The 24,737-nt window shown below is 49.4% G+C and overlaps 3 protein-coding genes across 3 annotated transcripts in view; 1 reads left to right on the forward strand and 2 right to left on the reverse strand.

The window, feature by feature from the left end:
• The window catches only part of TSPEAR (thrombospondin type laminin G domain and EAR repeats), a 182,433-nt gene that overhangs the window by 141,973 nt on the left and 15,723 nt on the right, over window positions 1–24,737 (reverse strand). The gene's annotated exons all lie outside the window — the stretch shown is intronic.
• Window positions 875–1,249, forward strand: LOC129644272 (keratin-associated protein 12-2). The gene has a single exon (XM_055569819.1). The coding sequence runs from the start codon at window positions 875–877 to the stop codon at window positions 1,247–1,249; it is 375 nt and encodes a 124-aa protein (XP_055425794.1).
• LOC129642917 (keratin-associated protein 12-1-like) lies at window positions 13,877–14,191 on the reverse strand. The gene has a single exon (XM_055566877.1). It carries the CDS (start codon window positions 14,189–14,191, stop codon window positions 13,877–13,879), a length of 315 nt encoding a protein of 104 aa, XP_055422852.1.

Consider the following 24,737-nt stretch of genomic DNA (forward strand, 5'->3'; position numbering starts at 1 on the left):
AGGCAGGAGCTGACAAACTTTCTGTAGAGGGCCGAGAGTAAGCATCTCAGGCTTTATAGCTATGTGGTTTCACTCACAACAACTCAACATTGTAGGGAAAAGCAGCCTTAGATACACTAAATGCATGTGCGTGGCTGTGCCCCAAAGAACTTCATTCACACACAGGCAACAAAACAGATTTTCCCCAGAGACTAAAATTTGCAGGCTCCTGCTTCAATGTTTTCCTATGCAAAGTAAAAAAGCTTGAGGGCTTCCCTGGTGGCTCAGATGGTAAAGCATCTACCTGCAATGAGGGAGACCCGGGTTCGATCCGTGGGTTGGGAAGATCCCCTGGAGAAGGAAAGAGTACTGGAGTACTCCAGTACTCTTGCCTGAAAACTTCCATGGACTGAGGAGCCTGGTAGGCTACAGTCCATGGGGTCACAAAGAGTTGGACATGACTGAGCGACTTCACTTTCACTTTCACAAGCAAAGTAAAAGCTCAACATATACAATGGCCTCAAAGTCTTCACTGACAGCATGAGACTAAAAGGAGTAAAAAGATAGAGTACTTTTAGTCTATCTGGGGGTGCCCCGTGCACAATGATAACCTGGAGAAACACCATGAACCCCATGGAAAGGCAAACTAGAATATCCTGTTTAGAGGGAGGAACTGGCCTCAAAGCCAAACTAATTTATGGAGGCGAAGAGCCCAGAAAAGCGTGCCCCAGGATAATAAGACGTTGGGGAAACACAGTGACAACAACCACAAGGAAGTCAACAATGTGTGTCTATGTTGCTGGGACGCCCACAGCCTGGGTATAAAAGCTGCTGAGGGAGGCAGCCTGCAGACATCTCCAGCTCTCCGCCCACCACCACCCAGCCCCACGCCACCATGTGCCACACCAGCTGCTCCTCAGGCTGCCAGGCTGCCTGCGTGCCCAGCTCCTGCCAGCCATCCTGCAGCACGTCCAGTCCCTGCCACACGTCCTGTTTCACGTCCAGCCCCTGCCAACCAACCTGCAGCACATCCAGCACCTTCCAGGCGACCTGCGTGCCCGTGAGTTACAGGCCAGTCATACGTCTGCCAGTGACCTACAAGCCCACCCTGTGTGTGACTCCTTCCTGCCAGTCCTCTCTGTTCCTGCCCGTGAGCTACAGGCCAGCCGTGTATGTGGCCCCCTCCTGCCAGCCCTCTGGGTGCTACCAGCCCTCCTGCCCCACCCTGGTCTATAGACCCATCTCCTGTAGCACCTCTTCCTGCTTTTGATCATGAGCCTCCTCGCAGATGCTCCCAGTGCAGACCAGATCACTCCTATACCCCTCCTAGCACAAGTCCTCAGTGGGCCTCCAGGTTCTGAATGTGGCAGATAAAAAGCATGATCGACCAACCTCTGAACCTGCGTGAGAACGTGGCAGGATGATCTGACCCTTCTGTGAACTGGTGCATCCACCCCTACCCAGAGGAAGCCCTGGTTCCCAGGGTCCTTCTCTGTCTCCAGCAGGAAACCAGACCCTATGTGAGCCAAATACAAATAAACCATGCTACTCAATGCAGCCTGTCCCCCTGTTTTATCTTCACATATTTTGAAGTTTTCTTCTTGAAAGTGTATACAAATCATAAGTACAGAAGACTCTCCTCAAAGAGCCCTCTTGACAGCTCAGCTGAAGGTGGAGGGTCCTTGGTGGGTGGAGGGTGGGGAAGGTATGTCCCCACATCAGCCACTCAAGACTCACATTGTGGGTGGGGAAGGACTTCCCCTACCTCTGAGCAGCAGGTGGGAAACAGGCCCAGACCCAGGTCCAATCTGGTGCCTAAAGGATGACCACACAGGGAGACCAGAAGGCTCATACAAAGCCACCACACACACAAAGGGGAGTCTGGCCATCCCAGGGAGAGGAGACAGATCTGAGAAAGCCTCACCCCTCAGGCCCAGGCACACAGGGCCTGCCAGGGTTGACCTTGGGCCAAGACCAGAGAGCCCCACTTTCCTCCTGGCTCCAGCCTGGCCAGCACAGCTGCCTGAGCAGCATCAGTCTCCAGCAGGGAAAGGCAGACAGATGTAGAGGTCACTTCTGTGTGACAAGCATGCAGGGGCAGCTAAAGAATGCAGGACAGAGCAAAAACACTGTGTTCACAGCCCCGTCCTAAGCACAAGATGCTGATAGCCACACAAGGACTCTGAAGCCACTGGGACCTGGAAGGTCCCCAGGAAACACCAAAACCCAAACCAAGGTCAACATCTGAGCAGGTTGATTCAAGTGTTCCCCACACTGATGACCTGACACCTATTCCCAGGAAGAAACACAGTTTACGTCCATTTAAATTAACACATCTGAGGTTGACAAAACTTAGAAGACATTCAAAAAAGCAGTGAAAAATCAATTCATTGTCAAGAGACAAACTAGTCAATACAACTAGACTCAAAGTGACCCAGATGCTGCAGTCGTGAAACTGAAATTTAAAAATAAACGTGACTAATATGTTAAAGGGTTGAGTGTAAAACATGGGCCACACATGTGGGGACCACACAGATGGAGAATTGCTGCAGAGAGATGGAAAATAGAGGAAAGGGTCAAATGCAAAGTATAGAAATAAAAATACAGCATCAAAGATGAATTCCGTCCGTGGGCTCTTGAGTAGACGTGACACAGTCAAGTGCGGAATCGATGAACTTGAAGACGGGGAAATAGAAACTACCATATTCAAAAGCAAAGAGCAAGATGGTGGGGGTGGGCATAAGAACAGAACATCACAGACTCTGGGACAATATCAAACCATCACTGATGCACGTAACTAGAGTCCAAAGAGAGAAAAGGCATAGAACGTATCTCTTCACAGAAGAAATATTTGAAGCAATCATATCTGAGAAATTTTCCAAAAGTGATGAAAGACATAAGCCTAAAAACACCAGAGCACCTCACATGGGATAAGGACCTTCTCCATACCCCACCCCTGACCAAAAAAATGACCTGGACACATCATATTAAAATAGTGGCTTTCAAAAAAAAATTAAAGAGGAAATCTTGAAAGCACTCATTTGGGAAATACATGCCATGTACAGAAGAGTAAAAATAAGAATTACATCAGAGTTCTGATTAGACATTCTACAATCCAAAAGACAATGGAATGACATCTATAAAATACTAAAAGAAAAATCTGTCAGCCCACAAAACTGGGAAATATCTTTCAAAATTGAAAGTGAAATAAACACTCTCTTAGGTAAACAAAAAATGAGAGAGATCAGCAGATGATATGTGCTGCCGGAAATATTAAGAAAATGTCTTCAGGTCAAGGAGCATGATAGCATAGAGAAACGTGGGCCTACACAAGGAAAAGAATGGCTCTAGAAATGATTTTAAAGAGAAGATAAATATAACAATCATTATTAGACAGTTGTCTAGAGCAAATGTAGTGATAGTGCACTGTGGGATTCTTAATAAATGGAAAAGTAAAATATGACAATAACACAAAGGTTATGAAAGGAGATGGAAGTGCTGGGCTGTGGAATCCTGACAGTACAGATGCAATGGTAGAATGCTGTCTGGAAGCAGACTGTGTTATGTTAAAGGTGTATAGTATAAACTCTAGGCCAAGCAGCTTCCAAAAGATGTGTGAGTGATGAGCTAAAAGTAGAGATGAAATGGAATAATTAAAAAGAAGGAAATGAGGGAAAAGAACAGATGGGACAAATCGAACACAACTCGCAAGATGGTATTCTACCCTTAAAAACAGTAACAATTACATTAAATGCAAAATGTCTAAACGTCAAAATCAAAAGACAGAGATTTTCCAATTGGATCAAAAAGCAGTACCCAACCATTAAGCTGTCTATCAGAAATCCCACACAGGGCTCAGTTTCCTCCCTCTCAGTGGTGTCCAGCTGGTCTGTCCTCCCCAGGGGCTACAGAGCCATGCAGGTAGGAGTCTGGGCACATCACCCCAGGGTTCTCCCCTCCTTCCCGACACCAGGTCCCCACATTGGCAGGCAGGACACCCAAATGTCCCCACAGCAAGAGGCCCAGTGGGGACTTGAGCGGAAGGGCCGAGCAACATGCCCCAGCCCCATGCACAGCATGCACCGACACCCCAGGGCATGTGAGTGTCGGTGCCCACCAGGGACACCCAGGGACTGGCAGGACAGGTACACCGGGACCCTGACTCCTTGGGCAGTTTGCCCACCTCAAACCACCAGTAGGGCCCAGTGGCCAGCATGGCACAGTGCCTGCCCAGCACGAGCCCTGCCCAGCACGAGCATGGCCACTCCCACCCCAGAGACTGCAGGCTGTGCTTGTTGACGGGCTTCATGGGGCACCCAGCACAGGGACAGGAAAGTGCAAACAGGATCAAGAGCACAAGGAGGGGCCACGTTGCCAGGACACACATCCCGGGTAATAAAGGCTGCTGGGGAGGGACCCGCAGACCAGACCTGCAGCCCCACCACCATGTGCTGTGTCGGCTCGCCTGCCGGCTGTGGTGCCCTGGGCTGCGCCCCCATCTGCTGCCCGCCCCTGGTGTGTGGGGGCGCCTGCGATCCCCCCGACCCCAGCGGGTCTCTGCTGTGCTGTCCCAGTGACTGCATGGTCACAACCTGCCAGCCGCTCTGCAACCCTCATTGTGCGTATAGCCCTGCCTGTTGCATTCCTGTGACCTGCCAGACCATGGCATGCAAGGCCCACTTCTGCCCCATCTGCTTCTGCGTGCCTGCCTCACTCTGCATCCCCGCCTGCTGCTGACGCTACAGTGGGTGAAGCCATGGCTCCTGATCCTGGAAGCTGAGCTGTCCGTCAAAGGTCTTCACCCTCTGGTTCTGCCCTTCGCGTGAACAAGCTCTCCAAGCCCCACAACTGGCTGATCACCAAAGACCCTACCCACTCCTGCTGGGTTGCTGAACCAGGAGCCCACCCCACTGGCTGGTTAATAAACACATCCACCTAGCTCTCTCCTCAGAAATGGTCAGGAGCCCACACCCCGGGGCCAGGAGGGCAGTTTGTGTGTGCAAAGGGGCTGGGGGGCAGGGCTGGGGACTGGCCCATCCTCGTGAGAATGTCTCGAGGGGAGCCCAAGCTTGGTGCCCACCTCTGTCCTCCCTGCCCTCGTGGTCCTGCCTGCAGCCTGCAAGGCCGGCCAAGTGCCACACTGCCCTTTGTCATGAGCCAGGGGATGCTCGGCCACTCCCGTGAAGAGCCCTGACCAGGTGGTCTAGCACCAGGACAGAAGAGGGTGTGGTGACAGCCCAGCCAGGCTGCTCCCCCAGCCACCCATTCCAGCCACTGCCTGGCCCTCAGCAGGGAGAAGCAGCACCTGTCTTCTGAGCACCTGGGGTACCGGCCAGTGTGCTGGCCGCCATGACGCCTAGCCAAGGCAGCTCCTGGTCGTGGATGCTCGGGGATGGAGAGGAGTGGGGTTGTAGGCCCTCCCCTCACGTCCACCTCCACACCCGCTGAGGGGGCCCAGGCAGACAGCCTTGGGTCACTGCAGTAAAGTCCTGGCCATGGTGAGTGAGTGACCCTCAGATGACCACGCGGGTCAGGGTGAACACGCAGCAATGCCCGCGCACCTGCTGGGCCCTGCAATCTGCCGTCCTCCCCTCCCTCACCTGATGTGTGTAGCCTGGTGTGGTGGTCTGTGCGCAGGCTGGAAAAGAATTCCCAGATATGAGACAGAATGAGAGGAGAATAGAGTTTATTAGAGTGGGAGACGCAGCTAAAACGGGGGGCCAGCTCAGCAGAGAGCCGACTTCGAAAGTGAAGACTTGGTCAGCTAAAATATAATTCTGGCATTGCATTTAATGGCATGGACAATCGTCCTCACAAACCGCATAATCCTTTTTCCACTTGTAACTTCTCTTCAGACAATTTTAATTTAGCTTCATGTACCTTACAGTAGGCAGAGAGGGGGATCCAGCCCGCCACCCAGCACGGCACATTCTAATCCTTTCTAAACTGGCGCTAGCCACGAACATTCAATAACTTCTAAAGGTTCAGTCCACTTTAATGTAAGGTTCCAATTCTCACACAATCCAGTGAATATGCCCCATTCATTAGCTAATAAGCAATACGGTGGATCGTCCCATCCAGGAATAAAAGCTTCATCCACTTTAAACTTTTTCTTCGTAAAGACTGGCATTTTGTTTCATGAATCCTGCTCACGGTACCAATTCAATGTTTCGCCTAAACTTTTAACTTTGGTTTCAGGTTCAAAGGATTCATTAACAAAAGAAATCACTCGTTATACACAAACAATATTTAGCAGAGAATTACCAATATTTAATAGAGCATTATCTAACTTACTTTCAATACACAGACATTAAAAGAACAGAGCAATCGAAACAGTAGAGGAAGGCAACCCACACACATCACCTAATTGGGCCAACCAACATCCAGCCTCAAACAGTGCTGGGAAGTCCCATGTAACAGCAATCTGGAGTCCCGCTGGGGAAAAGGTCCTGGGCAGCGTGTCTGCTCCATGGGTGAGACTTCAAAATTGCAGTTTGGGGGATTCCCGCTTATAATTCCAGGCCACGGACTGATACCATCGTCAGTTTGTGAGCAAATTGCAGCTCTGGTTGTATGTTAATCTTTTTTACAATGCTGTTTGTTTCATCTTGTGAGTCTTAGGATGTTATAAACCCCAAGTGTGGTTGGCCAGACCTCCTCCACAGGCTCAAGAATTCCAAGACCTGCTCGCTAAGTTATCTGCAGTGCCTTTCAGCTTTCACTTGTGAGCAGGCACAGTCAGGGCAGTGTCCAGACAGGTCAGGAGCAAGGTTGGAGGCCTGCCTGCTCTCCTTTCTTGTCTCTGGAGCCCGGACAAGACCACTTCCATTTAATTCCCCTAATACCTAGGGGGCTCAGCACCCCATCATCACGTGCCTGGCAGGGGTTATACCACATCTACAAGACACTGTCACCTGGGTAGCCACATGCCTATCACATCAGTGTTCCCGTCTGTAAGGTGGGTCTTTACTGACTCAGGAGTGCTCCGTGAGACATGGCTTACAATGAGCTGCACCTGGCCCCAGCACGCACTTCCCTGAGGCCCCCAGGCTACTGGGCAGCGTCAACACAACTGAGAACCTGAGCGTGAGCTCACAACCCCCAACACAGTGCGTGTGGACACATGTCCACACACCAAGGGCGGCAGACACAACAGATGTCCCCAGAACTTCATGCTGTGGGTTCTTTTCCACAGACTTGTAAGCAAGCGTGCTTTAACATCCAAGGAACTAAAAAATGGGATGAAAAACATGAGAAAGGAATAAGATACTATTTTTTAAAACAGATATACCTGAGAGAATCAAAGACAACTGCTAAAGCCAAAACATATAAAAATCATTGCAATAAAAGTCCACAGCCTGGGTGGGATGGCAAGTTGGGGAGACCAGTGCACACGAACCAGACACTGACCTGAAAAAAATTACACAGAAACTAAGACATTTATTTAAAAAATGACAAGCAGCCAGCAGACTTGGGAGACAGAGAAGGGTCAGCACATGTCACATGGTTCTCCAGAGAGAAGTGGGGAGAGGTGACACTCAGGGACAGAGACCAGATTTCAGAAAAGAAAGCACACAATTACAAAGAAATCCATGTGGTGAAAACAGAGAACACTCAGGTCAGTGAGCATCCACAGCACCAGGGAGATGCGCTGGGCCTGGGGCCTTCGCTGCAGGGCCTGCACCTGGACAAACGTCATCTCCAGCTACAGGTACCAAGAAACGAGAGGGACTAAAAATAACTGCATGCGTGTGCAGTTGGGACAGAGTGTGGACAAAAGATTCAAAAAGACCAAAAACTCAACTGCCACTTCCAAGGTGTCAGGGCAAAGGCAGGGTCCTGCTCACACCCCCTGCACACACCACCACGAAGAGGGTGGGCAGACCACCCAGGACACCTCTCTGGCCTGACCCCTGGACCTGTCACCGCCCTCACCCAGGAACCAGCTCACGCGCCTCCTTGGAGGGCGAGCAGGGCATGTGTTACTTGTTCTCCCCTGCTCCACTGCAGCATGAGCCCCAGTAAAGCCCTGCCTGAATTTCTCACCTGACCTCTCATCAATTCCTACTGACGGAGATGGCCTAGCACCTGGTTGGCCACAAAAGGAGCAGGTTGGCCACAAAGGACAACGAAGAGGGGACTTCTCAGCAGTGACAAAACCTGGCGGATTCCAAGGAAGAAAGACAAAGCTCCGACACAGAAAAGACACACGCCCTTCTCAGAACACGGTGGAGCAAGCAGACCAACAGCATTCAAGGGTAATGTATTCAAAATCTGAAATTTTTCAATTACTTTTCTCTAGCTTTAGATGAATCTTGCTGAAATGAGACTTTGTTAACTAATAGTTGGGATACATTTTGTCTCAAAGAATTTCCAATTTCATGAGGAGATGTCACAGTGGCCTAAAAAAAAATTGCACGCAGTGTATAAATACATGTGAATCTTTTGCATTCATCAAAGAAGAATTTCAGCTAGATACTCCCTAAAATGGTATTTACCACAAGATGATACCCCGTTACAACAGGCCAGAAACTGACTTTACTGTCCCTTTGAAACAAGGGACTGACCTTTCCCTTTTGACTTTGTTCCTCTGTATGACATGTTGAAAATATCTGTGCTGTTTTCTGAAGCTTGTCTATGAAAAGCATCATGGAAAAGTAGTTAAAAGCCTTCAATATATGCACAGCAAAATCAGGGGCAGAAATTAAACAGAAACAGTTATCCACAGAGACCGACAAGGTCAAAAGATGGTTCTCTGAAAAGACAAGTCTTTGGCTTGTGGAACTGGCTGGCAGAATAAAACGGAAGGCCCAATAAAGGCCCTGAGGAAACTGGGACTGAAAATTATGCCAGAACTACAGGAATAAGGGAGATGTTTAAAATAATCATTGGCTATTTCAACAATTTTTTCCCAATAAATTTTCTGAAGATATTAAAATTTTCAGCCCTGGGGTTTCTTTGGAAAGAATGATGCTAAAGCTGAAACTCCAGTACTTTGGCCACCTCATGTGAAGAGTTGACTCATTGGAAAAGACTCTGATGCTGGGAGGCATTGGGGGCAGGAGGAGAAGGGGACGACAGAGGATGAGATGGCTGGATGGCATCACTGACTCGATGGACGTGAGTCTGAGTGAACTCCGGGAGCTGGTGATGGACAGGGAGGCCTGGCGTGCTGCGATTCATGGGGTCGCAAAGAGTCGGACACGACTGAGTGACTGATCTGATCTGATGGTGAATTTATTAGAAACGTAAATAACCTTTAGGCCCTAAAGAAACGGAATCAGGATTTAGAATCTACCTGCCAAGACCATACCAGAGATGGTCTAGGAATAAATGTCTCCAAAGTGACACAAAGTCTCCCAGAGAATACAAAGATGAGATAGCTCCCTCACTGTATGAGGTGAGACCCACCGGAGCGCCTAAAGGTAAAGGTGAAGACTGTCAACAAATGGAACCATGTCGGGTGCAATTCAAACTGCTCAGAGCACATCATTCCTGCTAGAGGATGGGGCACTGGTTACTCAGGGATGGTGAGGCTGGGGGGCCCTGGAAGAAGCCTTAGATGGTGTCAGGGGTGGGTATCCCCACTTCCTGGACCTAGAGCCAGTTACCAGCAGTGCCCACTCTGCGAAAAGCCGTCAAGTTTTGACCTTATTTTGTGTCCTTTTCTACGTGAGCATCACCCTGTAAAAAATATATAAAATAGAAAATAAAGTTCCTAAGACATTTCACAATGACCAGGCTGTCCACACTTGGAACATCCGACGATGGTGGCTTTGGTTTAATATATGGAACAGCCAGTCCCACACCTGCTGTCAGCATAGTTTGGGAACAACCCCTTTGTGGTGAAATTCGCACCCTCTGGAGTTGGTGAAGGCATGCACAGTGACACACGAGCAGGGCACTTCTCAACAAAGATGCTCAAGAGACACTGACACAAGGAAGAAGTTAAGAGTGAAAAATTGCAGCATTTGTGGTAGGAACTACAGAGTCAGAATAACCTAAGTGTCTGTGACTGGACACTTAATCGATGGATCCCAGTATATTTAGACGGTGGAATATCATATAGCCCTGAACAGATGCCAAGAGCTGGTGTATCTGCAAGGATGAGTTACCCCAATGTAACGTGGAGGAGGAAAGCAAGTTACAAAAAGATACACAGTGTATGACAACATCTGAACTTTAAAACATACTAAAAGTTATGACCAACCTAGATAGCATATTGAAAAGCAGAGACATTACTTTGCCAACAAAGGTCCGTCTAGTCAAGGCTATGGTTTTTCCAGTGGTCATGTATGGATGTGAGAGTTGGACTGTGAAGAAGGCTGAGCGCCTAAGAATTGATGCTTTTGAACTGTGGTGTTGGAGAAGACTCTTGAGAGTCCCTTAGACTGCAAGGAGATCCAACCAGTCCATTCTGAAGGAGATCAGCCCTGAGATTTCTTTGGAAGGAATGATGCTAAAGCTGAAACTCCAGTACTTTGGCCACCTCATGTGAAGAGTTGACTCATTAGAAAAGACTCTGATGCTGGGAGGGATTGGGGGCAGGAGGAGAAGGGGACAACAGAGAATGAGATGGCTGGATGGCATCACCGACTCAATGGACGCGAGTTTAAGTGAACTCCAGGAGATGGTGATGGACAGGGAGGCCTGGCATGCTGCAATTCATGGGGTCGCAAAGAGTCGGACACGACTGAGCGACTGAACTGAACTGGAGGATCTAATGTATTTTCTCAGAACCTGGATGAAGAAATGCACTGGGGAGAGAAACCCCAAGTTCAAATGGGGGTTCTTGAGGGGAGAGCCAGGGAAGGTGCTTCAAAGGCAGTAAAACCCATTTCCCGGTTGTGGCTCTGCTGGCATCTTCATCTCGCCCACAGCCCACCCAACAACAAAGCTACGGCCCCTGCCGTACCCCCCACACCATCCTCACCCTCTCCGTGAGCTTCACAGGAATTACCATAGGCTAGCTTAACCAACCGCAGAGCCAGTCCAGCACGTGTGTGTGCCTACCTGTGTGTGTGTGCACGTGTGTGTGCCTGGAGTTGGTGAAGGCACGCACACACGAGCAGGGCACTTCTAGACAGACATGCTCAAGAGACACTGACACAAGGAAGACATTAAAAGAGTGAAAATTTACAGCATTTGTGGTAGGAGCACACACATGCGGTCCAGATGGAGACAGGCCCGAGGAACTGCCTGCAGTAACAGCCTGGAGCCAGGAGAGGGCGGCAGACGAAGGCGCCGAGACGGGGCTTCGCGGGGAAGCTGGGGCTCACATCTCCATCCCCGCGTGCACCCCTGAGACAGGAAACCCGGGGGGCCATAGTTCTGAGTCTCCCTCTTTGTCACACAGGTTCTGAATCCCTTATCATAATCCCTCTTATGTTCTCACAGCTCTTTACCTTGGCTTTTCATTATATGAGGTTCTTACCATGTGGCCTGTTTGCTAACATTTTCTAAGACTCTGATGTGGCAAGCATTATGCCCAAAGCTCACATATGTTATTTTTAATCTCTTCTACAACTCTGCAAGGGATCTCCCTTCTTGAGATGAGGGAAAGGCAGTTCAGAACCGATAAAGAACTTGCCCCAGCTGAGACTGAAGCCCACACTTGCCTACCTCCACAGGCCACAAGAGCTCAGCGGTGCTGTGAGCTCCACCAGCGGCCTGGAGAGTAGAGCCCAGACTAACCTGAAAGCAGAGAACCAGTTCTGCTTCCGCAGGCAAGGCGGGCTGCGGAGCCGCGATGGCCGTCAGACCCGCGGTGCGCGGCGCGCAGCAAGCCTGCACCGTGGGGGGAGGAGGCGTGCGCCCTGTGCTGCCTGCGGGTGCGTGCGTGAGTGTGCGTGTGCACGTGTGTGCGTGCCCTATACGTGTTTGCGCTGCGTGTGGGCACGTGCGTCGGTGTATGTCGAGTGGGAGCACTTACATGTGTGTCTGTGTGTGTGACGCATAGTGTAGCCTGTGGGCGTGCACACGCATGTGAGAGTATACGTCCAAGCTGACTGGTTCCATTTCTGGCTCCGTTTTACCCAAAGTCCTTGAAATGTAAACAATAGGAGTACGTTCCAGATCACCTGGACAGATCAGCTCTATCATCTGCCTCCAGGACATAAAGTAAAAGGTTGGAAATCGGGTTGTCAGCAGTGAGAAAGTCCCAGGAGGGACTGTGTCCTCTTGCCTGTGGGCGGGGACGGCCACCACCCTTAACAGTGAAGGAAGGAAGCTCAGCACAGACCACAGCCAATCACCATGGTGCTTGTGTGTCTCAAACCACACCCATCTCACCATCTTAGAAAAGCTCCCAGGAAAATCCATTACAAAATAAACCCCCAGAAACAAAAGGCATGGAATTTGAGGTTGCTTCAGAGCATGTGGCAGGGAGTCAATTTTCCTACATCTCCAGCTAGGTGAAGCTGGTCCTGCCGTGCACACCAGTTCCCTGCCTGGCACTATCCTGCAGGGCTGGCCTCTACCCCTTGCTGTAATTCTCTCTGCTGAGCACCTTTCTCAGGGTAGAGCTTGGCTTGGCCTAAACAGAAAGGTCACAGATGCCAACAAGAGGAGGAGGAGCAAGGATAGTCCGCAGCCGCGTCCTCCAGCCCACTGCCCACTCGGCCCCTGCACACCAGCCCTCCTCTGGAGTAGGTCTAACCTGAAATAGTCCCATGAGTAGACAGCGGGGAGGGGTCTAGACCGATAAACCACATGGCACAGCTGTGTGGAGGAAAACTAGTATGGTACAGAGTGAAAAAAGTAAGTTCCAGAAGATTACATCTGGGACAGCGCCCTTCTAACATCTTGGGAAACCAGCAAATCAGAAATTCTACCTTTCAAGAATACAGAGATGTGGATCCATTCTATGATGTTAAAGGTAATGGAATAATAAACGTACGTTTCTAGCTGAAACGTACCCAAGAAGTTAGGGGTAAATTACTGATGTTCTACTTTCCATGTTAGGTAAGGCATTCATGAGGTTTATTATAAGAACCAACACTTGATCATTAATTGATCAATTTAAAATGGATGATATATGAAGTGAGACATAAGCCGCAAACTAGAGCAATCCTAATTCTGTGAACCTGACTCCAAATGAGTCAAACTGCCCCAATGGACTTGACTCTGTGACGCAGGAAGCGGGATGTCTTCCAACAAGATGAGAAGCCGGCCTCTCTCCCTGAGGCAGGGCGTGATAGATGCGGGAAACAAGGCAAGTCACTGCCCGAGCCTCCTGCCCCCAGGCCTCATTGGCCACTCCCTCCACCCAAAACCTCCCACCTTCCCATGAGCCGCTGGGGACGGGGATCAATGAAGAGGTGATCAGCCTTAAATTCTTGGTAACAGCCTGGTGGTGGCTGTAGTTGCTCAGTTGTGTCCAACTCTTTGCGACCCCATGGACTGAAGCCCACCAGACTCCTCTGTCCATAGGATTTCGCAGGCAAGAATACTGGAGTGGGTTGCCATTTCCTTCTCCAGGGGATCTTCCCAACCCAGGGATCAAACCTGGGTCTCCTGCCTTGCAGGCAAATTCTCTACCACTAGAGCCACCAGGGAAGCCCTGGTAATAGCCTCGCTAGCCAGAAAACAGAAATGAAAGACAGCTAGGAAGAGACTGTTGCATGGGGAAAGCACAGTTTATTTGGCTCACATAGGGTGTGGTTTCCTGCTGGAGACAGAGAAGGACCCTGGGAACCAGGGCTTCCTGGGGGGAATGCAGCAGTTCACAGAAGGGTCCAGATCATCCTGCCATGTTCTTGCCTGGGTTCAGAGGTCGGTTTAGTGTGCTTTTTTCATCTGCCACGTGCAGAAGCTGGAGGCCCACTGAGGACTTGTACTAGGAGGGGTGCAGGAGTGACCCCATCTGCACTGGGAGCAGCTGGGAAGAGGCTCGTGATCACAAGCAGGAAGGGGTGCTACAGGAGATGGGTCTGCAGACCAGGGTAGGGCGGGAGGGCTGGTAGCACCCGGAGGACTGGCAGGAGGGGGCCACCAACACTGCCGGCCTGCAGCTCACAGGCAGACACACAGCCGGCTTAAAACTCACAGGCACATACACAGCCGGCCTGCAGCTCACGGGCAGGCACACAGTGGACCGGCAGGAGGGAGTCACACACACGGCTGGCCTGCAGCTCACGGGCAGACAGGACGGCTGGCAGGGGCTGGGCACACAGGCAGCCTGGCAGCCTGAGGAGCAGCTGGTGTGGCACATGGTGGCGTGGGGCTGGCTGGTGTCGGGAGGAAGGCGGGTGATGTCTGCAGGTTGCCTCCCTGGGCAGCCTTTATACCCAGGCCGTGGGCGTCTGGACACAGACGCAACTGTTGTCTTCCTTGTTTTGCCTCTTCCAGGCTGTCTCCCAGGACATTGTTTTCTGTTGTAGATTTTTTAGTTGCTTGTTTGGCTTTTACTTACCTTCATGACTAATTGCCCCTCTTCAAGCTCTTGTTCACTTGGCATTCTGCCTGCGTGCCTTACTGGCTCTGTCTGGATTCTGCTTCATTTCTCAAAATTTTACTTGACCCACTTTTGTACGAATCTCCAGATGTCCCTCCCTGTGTGATACTGGTCCTCAAACAGCCACGGAAACCACCCTTCTCCCATGTCAGCTCTACCGTGGAGCAAGGAGAGCAGAGTGCATCTGTCTGACACCCGAGTGTCCAGGGTATCAAGCTGAAGGTGAGGCACCAGAGGACATGGGAAGGATGGGGACTCCTCACCCAGAGGGTCCAGAGGACAAAGGGCTGAGTCTCGGAGAACTTCTGGTGGGTGGTGACCTTGGCCCTTTATCTTGAGATAGCCTCATAGTTAGAGAAGCAAGAGACAAAGCCAGAAGGGGTCAGGGGTCAGCACTGGAAGCACCTGGCATCTGAGCAGGGGAGTATCAGAAAGGACCCCCAGGAAATCAGAAGAAGGAGGGGCTGTCCACACTCAGTACAAGACCACTGGACGCTATGGAGAAGCTGCTGCAGGATTAGGAGTAGACCTCTGCTGGCTTCCCACTGAGACCCCACAGCCTGTACCTATGGAGCAGGGGTCCCTCCCTCACCCTGAAGTGGGACCTGCTCCAGATCCATCCTGACAGCCTGGCCCACCCACGACAAGATTTCCAGGGAAGACAGTCTGGAAATGAAGTCTTACCAAAATGGAGAGCTCGGGAAGCACTTTGGACTTTCCACAAATTTACACTTTGTTACACCCTAACGAAGTGTAAAACCAAACCCACATAAACAAGCTCAAGGTGACCAGTTAGTAAGTGACTGTTCACTAGACAAAAAAGTGAATCATCAGTAAAAGATAAGAGAATGCAGGCTCTCTGAATGTTCATAATTTCTAATATTATAATAAAAAATCACTAGACATAAAAGATATAGGAAAGGGCTTCCCTGGTGGCTCAGTGGTAAAGAATCTGCCTGCCAATGCAGGAGACATGGGTTCAATCCCTGATCCAGGAAGATCCCACATGCCATGGAGCAACTAAACCCACCTGTCACAACTATTAAGCCTGTGCTCTAGAGCCCAGGAGCCACAACTACTGAAACCCTCACAGCAATGAAGACCCAGCACAGCCAAAAGTAAATAATAAATATAAATTGTAAGAAAGAGATAGGAAAATACAATTCATGGTTAAAGGAAAAAACCACAGTGATGCAGCCTGAGATGGTCCAGATATTGGTCTGGCAGGTGATGACATAGAGCAGCTGTATGTTTAAAGAATCAAAGGAAGATGTGTTCAAAGAATCAAATGAAAATATTATATCCATGAGTTAACAGATAGAGAACCTCAGTTGAGGAATGGCAATTTTTAATAGGACATCTCAGCTGAGGGAGGGGGTATTCCAGAACTGAAAAGCACAATAGCTGAAATAAAATGTCTGTTGGGTGGGCCTTACAGCAAACTGAAGGTGGGAGAAGAAAGAGTGGATGTGAAGATATATGAATAAAAGTTATCCGATCTGAAGGAGAAAGGAGAATTAAGAAAACTGAGAAGAACTGTGAGACTATATCAAACAGTATAAAATAAATGTACGTTCAACCTCAGAAGCTGATTTGAAACAATTTACAGATCCAGGAATCTTAGAAAACCCAAAAGCAGGATAAATATAAAGAAAACCAGATCTGGGCACTTAATCATTAGAGATGAAAACCCCAAATAAAAGAAGTATCTTCAAAGCAATGAGAGCAAAAACACTCTACGTACAAGAAAAAGAACACGGCTGACTTTTCATCAAACAGAGTGACAGACAGAAGATAGTAGGATGACATCTGCTGCTGCTAAGTCGTGTCAGTCGTGTCCGACTCTGTGCGACCCCATAGACGGCAGCCCACCAGGCTCCCCCGTCCCTGGGATTCTCCAGGCAAGAACACTGGAGTGGGTTGCCATTTCCTTCTCCAATGCATGAAAGTGAAAAGTGAAAGGGAAGTCGCTCAGTCGTGTCTGACTCTTAGCGACCCTATGGACTGCAGCCCACCAGGCTCCTCTGTTCATGGATTTTCCAGGCAAGAGTACTGGAGTAGGGTGCCATTGCCTTAAAGACCAAAACTGCCAGTCAAGAATTCTACATCTAGCGAAGAAGAAAAGAAAAGGAAAGCTTCAAAGCTGAGGGTGAAGTGAAACAATTTCAGAAAAACAAAAGCAAGAGCGTTCCTCACCAGCAGACTTGCATTAGAAGAAATACGAGGTGGAATATTCCTTGAGGTGGAATAGAAATGGGCTCAGGTAGGCGCTGGCTGTACTGATAAGAATAAGGAACAGAGGGGAGGTAGAGAGCAGGCAAGTACAGAAGGTTAGCTTTTCACTCTTCTAGAGACTGGCCTGTAAGACAACTGACAATTTCAAATGGATTGACACTATTCAGTAACAAGGTCACACATGGACATGTGGTCACCTGGATTTTCTTTAGCTATGGTTTTGACTTGTGGTTAGAGCCCAGGGAGGAGTGTGTGAAGGGCTGAAATCATGGGCCACAAGGGGCTTGTCTAGGGGCCACGAGGTCATTTGCTATGTGGTCTCCGGTCAGCTCAGTCCACTAGTTTTGCAAGTTCTGACCATGCTTTAGCCCCTGAGACCACAGTGGTCTTCAGCCTTCATTACTGGGGTGTTTGACTCTTCACAGGACTTCCCAGGGGCGTCCCCTCTGTCCACACCGGCAGTCACATGGGGGCTGCACAGGGGCAGAGGGTTTCCGGGACACAGCCTCCAAGGAGGGAGCAGCACTGCCCTGAGAGATGGCCACCCCAATGAACAGTGCCCACCATAGAATACGTGCTAAGGCTGATGTGTAGACAGAGCACACGGCGGGGGGTGGGGTGGGAGGAACTCGTAATCCACACTCCGGCAGCTGCCCTGTGCCCTGGAGGAGGACCCCAGGCTTCCACACTGGCTCCAACCTGCCTCACAGGGCCTGGCTGACCAGACCCTTGGGTGGGGAGAGGAATCGGAGGTGGTTCAGCCCTCTCTCCACCCCAGTCCTCCTGGGACCTACCTGGGGCTGCCTGACCTGGTTGGGCAATCCTGAGTTGGATGCTCATGGGGGGGGCCACACCCTTAAGCCTTGCTCTTCAGGGCCAAACAAGATGAATATTTTCATCTGCCTGCCCCTCGCTCTTGTCTGTGCCAACTGATTCTGGCCTGTGGGTTATGTCACCAGTGAACCCCTAAGTCCCAGCTTCCTGAGACGCCAAGTAAGGACCACAGATTCCACAGTGAGACTGAGCAGCTTCAGAGCTTCTCCATTCGCAGGGTGGAACCTGCATGCATTACAGGACCTTCCAGGTCTTGATGACTGGATATCTGTGTTGTCAGCCCCTTGAATGGTGGCAGGGTTGATAACTGATCAGTTATGAGACACTCCATGTAAAATGCTTAGCTCAGACTTAGCACAAAGCTGGAGCCCTGTTGCTATAATTATGGCAAAAATGTGGCCACAGCCCCCCAGTGAGGAGCCTGACCCTGAGGGAGAACCTTCTGGATGACAAATCAAACAGGGGCACTGGTGCAGTGAGTGTGACTGTGTTTGTGTGGACAGAGGACAGGGTGGTTAAACTGGAGAGGACCTTGAAAATCATGAGGGGACCCAGTCCTGGCCTGACGGCCCTTCCCCATCCAACCCAGGCTCTGATTCCAGAAATCCCAGGGCCACTGGGTCACCGTCAGCCTCCAGCTGAGGGAGCTTCCTGAACTGAGTCACAGCAACCAGAAGCTCCAGGAAGAGACCCTCGGGGGGAGGAGGAGGAAAAACAGCAGGCGGCCACTAAGAAGACACCCAGTGCCTCATTGCCAGGACGCCACGGCCTGGGTATAAGGGGCACCCTAGGGAGGGAGCTTCCAGACCAGACTTGTCCTCCGTCCCGACCCCACCCAGCCCCAAACCACCATGTGTGATACCAGCTGCCCTGCGAGCTGCCAGCCAGCCTATTGTGTGCCCAGCTCCTGCCAGGAGATTCGCTGTGTGCCCAGCTCTTGCCAGCCGGCCTGTCCTGCCCAGGGCTGCGGGAGCTCCTGCAGTGCCCGCCGTGTGTCTCTTCTATGCCAACCTGCCGGCAGGTGCCCATCCCCATGCTGCCCAGTGGCCTTCTACTGGAAGCCCAGCCCCTGCCAGGCATCCTGCTGTGTGCCCGGGAGCTGCCAGCCAGCAGTGTGTGTCCCTGTGAGCTGCAGGCCCGTGTGTGTCCTCGTGAGCTGCCAGCCCACCGTGTGTGTGGCCCCCGCCTGCCAGCCCTCCTGCCCTGCCCTCATCTGCAGGCCCCTCCCCTGTGGAACCCCTTCCTGTTACTGACAAATCATCCAGAAAATCAATTCTCTGCTGTTGATCTTGAAAGGCCTCTCCTTGTCTAATTAACAGGATTCTGTCCACACATCTCAGTGCTGAATCAGTGACAGACCCACATCCCATAGAGGTGGGACATCCACCTTACCTTTTTTATCCATGAAAGCTTAGCAATCTAGAAAAAATAAATCTCTGAGCCTCAATGCTGGCTTTTTGTGATTTTCCCCTAATCCCTGTCTCCTTGCCATTTGCTGTCCTGGACAAGCCGAGGCCAGCATGGAACTCCTGTCCTGGGGTGGGGGTTCTTCTGAGAAAGCCACCCCCCTGGGACATTGAAGTGGGGGCACTCTGTGGGGAGGGGTGGCCCAGGCTGCTGAATCCAAAGGGCCGTTCTCCCAGCATCTCCATTGAGAAGCTTGATCCTGGGCTCTTTAAGGAAAGAGTAATGGGGCGGGGGTAGGCAGAGCCCAGCTTGCAGCTGCCTGCAATTTCCCAGAGGGCTTTCCAGGAATAAGGTTCACTGCGAGGTTCACTGAAGGCTGGACTGGGAGCCAGGGTGGCAGAGGAGCGGATGTAAGCTCAAGAAAAGAGTTTCCTACAAGTCAGAGCCACCCTGAACAGAAGCTACCTGGCTACTGTCCTGGCTTCAAGCACTGAAAGGCTGGAAGGCAGCAGGCAGAAGCGGGCACCAGCCATGTGCCCGTCAGCAGGGGAAGTGTTAGTCGCCCAGTCGTGGCCGACACTTTGCGACCCTACGGACCATAGCCCACCAGCCTCCTCTGTCCATGGGATTCTCCAGGCAAGAATACTGGAGTGAATTACCATGCCCTCCTCCAGGGGATCTTCCTGACCCATACTGAACCCAAGTCTCCTGCATCACAGGCAGATTCTTTACCATCTGAGCCACCAGGTCAGCAGGGGAGCTGGTCATGAAGCCCAACTCGGCAACAGAAGAAAATCAGCACAACAGCAGGGATGAACCTCAGAAACACCATGCTGGTGGAGGGAGCCAGGCACAAGGGCGCCTGCTGTGTGACTCCATTTAGGTGAAGCCCTGAGATGAGTTGAACTAATGTGTGACTTGAAAATACACGAAGAGTAGCTGTTTCTGGAGGCTGGGGTAAAGTTGGCTGGGCGGAGCGGGAGGGAGGTTCTGGGTCATGACCACTGAACATTACTTAATGCTCCACCTCCTAGAATGTTCAAGTGGTGTGTACTGCTGTTGGTAACCTAGGAATCCTTCAGAAAATAAGACACATGGACGAGGGTTTCCTGGGCAGGTACCTGGGGAAGCAGACGAAGCACAGGGGCCGTGGTGGACTCTCAGAGTGGACGTGTGGATACTCTCTGTTTAAGCCTTTCAACTTCCCGTATGTTTGAGATTTTCCACAAAATGAAAATAAATAATTGAAAATATAGTTAAAATATCATAATTAAAATATTCATGAAAAGAACAGGAGCCACATATGGGGTTCCTGCTCTGGATGGGAATTAAACCGAGAGCTTCCATGTCACAGCCAAGTGAACTGGGGTGCGGCCCAAGGAAACCAGGTCCCGACCCCCAAGTGGCGTAACAGTGGACTCCAGGCCAGCCAGATGTCCAAAGTGCAGGTGGCTGTGAGAAAGCCAGTCTTCCAGTTCAAGGTGGGGGCTCAGCCCACCCACCGTCCCATCCAAACTTCCCAAGACCCACTGTGGGGCCCAGGGGATCAGCTTACAGACAGATGAGAGACTGAACACCTGAGATGGAGGCAGAGGAGAGTGTGCTGACCACAAGGCGGGGCAGCAGAGGTGGGGACCAACCTGGCCTGGGAGCCCCATGGCACTCTGCTCCCTGCGGGCAGGCCTGGGGGAAGGAGGGTGGAACATGGCCACATGGACCCAGGAAGAGTGCCCAGCTGTCCCACATCCACCCAGGATGTGTGTATCTCCAGCAGCAGCATGGATACCTCATGGTAGGAGTCAGGGTAAGGCTACTAGGGAGCTTCTGGCAACCTCAGCACATAGCTCTCTTGTTCCTGCATCTGGGTTCCCATCTCCTACTCCAAAATGAAGTCCACTGCCTGACAGTCCCCCACCCCAATCCCAGGTGTCACCTTCCCCATGTAGACGAGGGTCCTCTAATACAGCACAGTGTGACACGCACAGTGGGAAAGGGACCTGGACCACTGAGGACCACCCCCATCCTCACCTCAGCAAACAAGGAGAAGTTGTGGCATGAAAAAGAAAGACCAGACCGGGAGGCAGAAAATATAAGAAGGAGGAGAGACATTTTAAAAAATCCCTAAATGTAACTCAAAGACATTCGATAAGATGCTACAACAAGAAAACAATGATAAGAAGCTTTGGAAAGGAAAAAAATTAGAAAACTTCACAAAATGGTTCAGATTTTTAAATAGCTTCTTTAGTTAGAAGTGGGATGGGGAATCCAGAGACCTGTCAGTTTGTCTTCCTTCCCTCCCCTCCCCCCAGCCCATCCCTCATCCCCCTCTATGTCTTCTTCTTCCCCTCCTCTCTTTCTCTCTCTCTGACACATGTCCTCTCCTCTGAAGTGTCTCCCCAGGACTTGGTATTAAAACCTTGTCACTTTGAGTCCCTCTCTCTCTCTCTACAAGTTTTAAGGAATCATGGAGTTGGCATGCACATCACCATTGGATATAAAGGTGGAGAACTGACAGCAAAAAATGACCTTCACCTGTATGTCTCCAATGTCTTATATTGTTAACACAGTATGATGAACTCAATTCAGTTGAGTTCAGTCACTCAGTCATGTCCTACTATTTGCGGCCCCATGGACTGCAGCACGCCAGGCCTCCCTGTCCATCACCAACTCCCGGAGTTTACTCAAACTCATGTCCATTGAGTCGGTGATGCCATCCAACCATCTCATCCTCTGTCGTCCCCTTCTCCTCCTGCCTTCAATCTTTCCCAGCATCAGGGTCTTTTCAAATGAGTCAGCTCTTCGCATCAGGTGGCCAGAGTATTGGAGTTACAGCTTCAACATCAGTCCTTCCAATGAATACTCAGGACTGATTTCCTTTAGGATGGACTGGTTGGATCTCCTTGCAGTCCAAGGGACTCGAAAGAGTCTTCTCCAACACCACAGTTCAAAAGCATCAATTCTTCGGCCTTCAGCTTTCTTCACAGTCCAACTCTCACATCCATAAATGACTACTGGAAAAACCATAGCCTTGGCTAGATGGACCTTTGCTGGCAAAGTAATGTCTCTGCTTTTTAATATGCTATCTAGGTTGGTCATAACTTTTCTTCCAAGGAGTAAGCGTCTTTTAATTTCATGGCTGCAGTCACCATCTGCAGTGATTTTGGAGTCCCCCAAAATAAAGTCTGTCACTGTTTCCACTGTTTCTCCATCTGTTTGCCATGAAGTGATGGGACTGGATGCCATGATCTAGTTTTCTGAATGTTGAGCTTTAAGGCAACTTTTTCACTCTCCTCTTTCACTTTCATCAAGAGGCCCTTTAGTTCTTCTTCACTTTCTGCCATAAGGGTGGTGTCATCTGCATATCTGAGGTTATTGATATTTCTCCCAGCAATCTTGATTCCAGCTTGTGCTTCAGCCAGCCCAGAGTTTCTCATGATGTACTCCGCCTATAAGTTAAATAAGCATGGTGACAATATACAGCCTTGACGTACTCCTTTTCCTATTTGGAACCAGTCTGTTGTTCCATGTCCAGTTCTAACTGTTGCTTCCTGACCTGCAGACAGATTTCTCAAGAGGCAGGTCAGGTGGTCTGGTATTCCCATCTCTTGAAGAATTTTCCACAGTTTATTGTGATCCACACAGTCAAAGGCTTTGGCATAGTCAATAAAGCAGAAATAGATGTTTTTCTGGAACTCTCTTGCTTTTTCGATGATCCAGTGGATGTTGGCAATTTGATCTCTGTTTCCTCTGCCTTTTCTAAATCCAGCTTGAACATCTGGAAGTTCAGGGTTCACATATTGTGCCTGGCTTGGAGAATTTTGAGCATTACTTTACTAATGTGAGATGAGTGCAACTGTGTGGTAGTTTGAGCATTTTTTGGCATTACCTTTCTTAGGGATTGGAATGAAAACTGACCTTTTCCAGTCCTGTGGCCACTGCTGAGTTTTCCAGATTTGCTGGCATATTGAATGCAGCATTTTCACAGCATCATCTCTTAGGATTTGAAATAGCTCAGCTGGAATTCCATCACCTCCACTAGCTTTGTTCATAGTGATGCTTCCCAAGGCCCACTTGACTTCACATTCCATGATGTCTGGCTCTAGGTAAGTGATCACACCATCGTGATTATCGGGGTCGTGAAGATCTTTTCTGTACCGTTCTTCTGTGCATTCTTGCCACCTCTTCTTAATATCTTCTGCTTCTGTTAGGTCCATACCATTTCTGCCCTTTATTGAGCCCATCTTTGCATGAAATGTTCTCTTGGTATCTCTAATTTTCTTGATGAGATCTCTAGTCTTTCCCATTCTGTTGTTTTCCTCTATTTCTTTGCACTGATCACTGAGGAAGGGTTTCTTATCTCTCCTTGCTATTCTTTGGAACTCTGCATTCAAATGGGTATATCTTTCCTTTTCTCCTTTGCTTTTTGCTTCTCTTCTTTTCACAGCTATTTGTAAGGCCTCCTCAGACAGCCATATTGCTTTTTTGCATTTCTTTTTCTTGGGGATGGTCTTGTTCCCTGTCTCCTATACAGTGTCACAAATCTTCATCCATAGTTCATGAGGCACTCTGTCTATCAGATCTAGTCCCTTTAATCTATTTCTCACTTCCATTGTATAATTGTTATGGATTTGACTTAGGTCATACCTGAATGGTCTAGTGGTTTTCCCTACTTTCTTCAATTTCAGTCTGAATTTGGCAATGAGGAGTTCATGATCTGAGCCACAGTCAGCTCCCGGTCTTGTTTTTGTGACTGTATAGAGCCTCTCCATCTTTGGCTGCAGAGAACTAGCCATGACTTATAGCTGTCTTCCTCTATAATAAACTTATTATTTTCAAGAATTCTTAAGTCCCCATCAACACACTAAGAATTGAAAGACTGACACATAACACTTACCAAGGACCTACTCATCCACATTATACCAACCACAGAAATGCACAAGAGAAGGACACTATGTATTAATAAAAGACTGAATTCATCAAGATGATATAAGGATTAAAAATATATATGCACCACACAACTGAGACCCAAAAATATATGAAGCAAATGCTGGCAGAATTGAAGTGAGAACCAGACAGTTCTGTGATAATAGTTGAGGCTTTGGAAACCCCATGTTCAATAATGGACAAAACATCTAGGGAGATCAATAAGGAAACAGAGGACTTGAACAACACTGCAAATCAACTAGTCAAAACAAACACACAGAACACACCACCCATCAACAGCACATTCAATGCTCTCCAGGACAAGCCAAATATAGGACACAAAACAAGCCTCAGTGAATTAAAAAAAAAAAAAAAAAAAAAACTGAAATCATACAAAGGGTCTTTTCCAATCACAATGGAATGAAATTAAACATCAATAACAGAAAGAAACTAGAAAATTCACAATATGTGGAAATTAAACAACAGATTATTTTTTTAAATGGGGGTCAAAGACAAAAGTTAGGAAATTAGAAAATACTGATAATGAATTAAAATGAAAACACAATGTATCAAACCTATGGGATGCAGTGAAGGCTGGGCAGAGGGGAATTTAAGCCTCTAAATGCCTACTTTAAAGAATAGGGACTTCACTGGTGGTCCAGTGGTTGAAAATCTGCCTTCCAATACGGGGTATGTGGGTTCGATTCATGGTCAGGAAACTAAGAGAGCCACAGCTACTGAGCCTGCACACCTCAACTAGAAAGAAACCCGTACGCTGCAAAGAAGACCCCACACGCCACAACTAAGACCCAATGCAGCCAAATATTAAATAAATATTAAAAAGAATGACCACAAATCCATAAACTAACTTTATACCTTGAGGAACTAGAAAAGAGCAAACTAA

This window comes from Bubalus kerabau, chromosome 2, assembly GCF_029407905.1.
Source record: "Bubalus kerabau isolate K-KA32 ecotype Philippines breed swamp buffalo chromosome 2, PCC_UOA_SB_1v2, whole genome shotgun sequence".
NCBI lineage: Eukaryota > Metazoa > Chordata > Mammalia > Artiodactyla > Bovidae > Bubalus > Bubalus kerabau.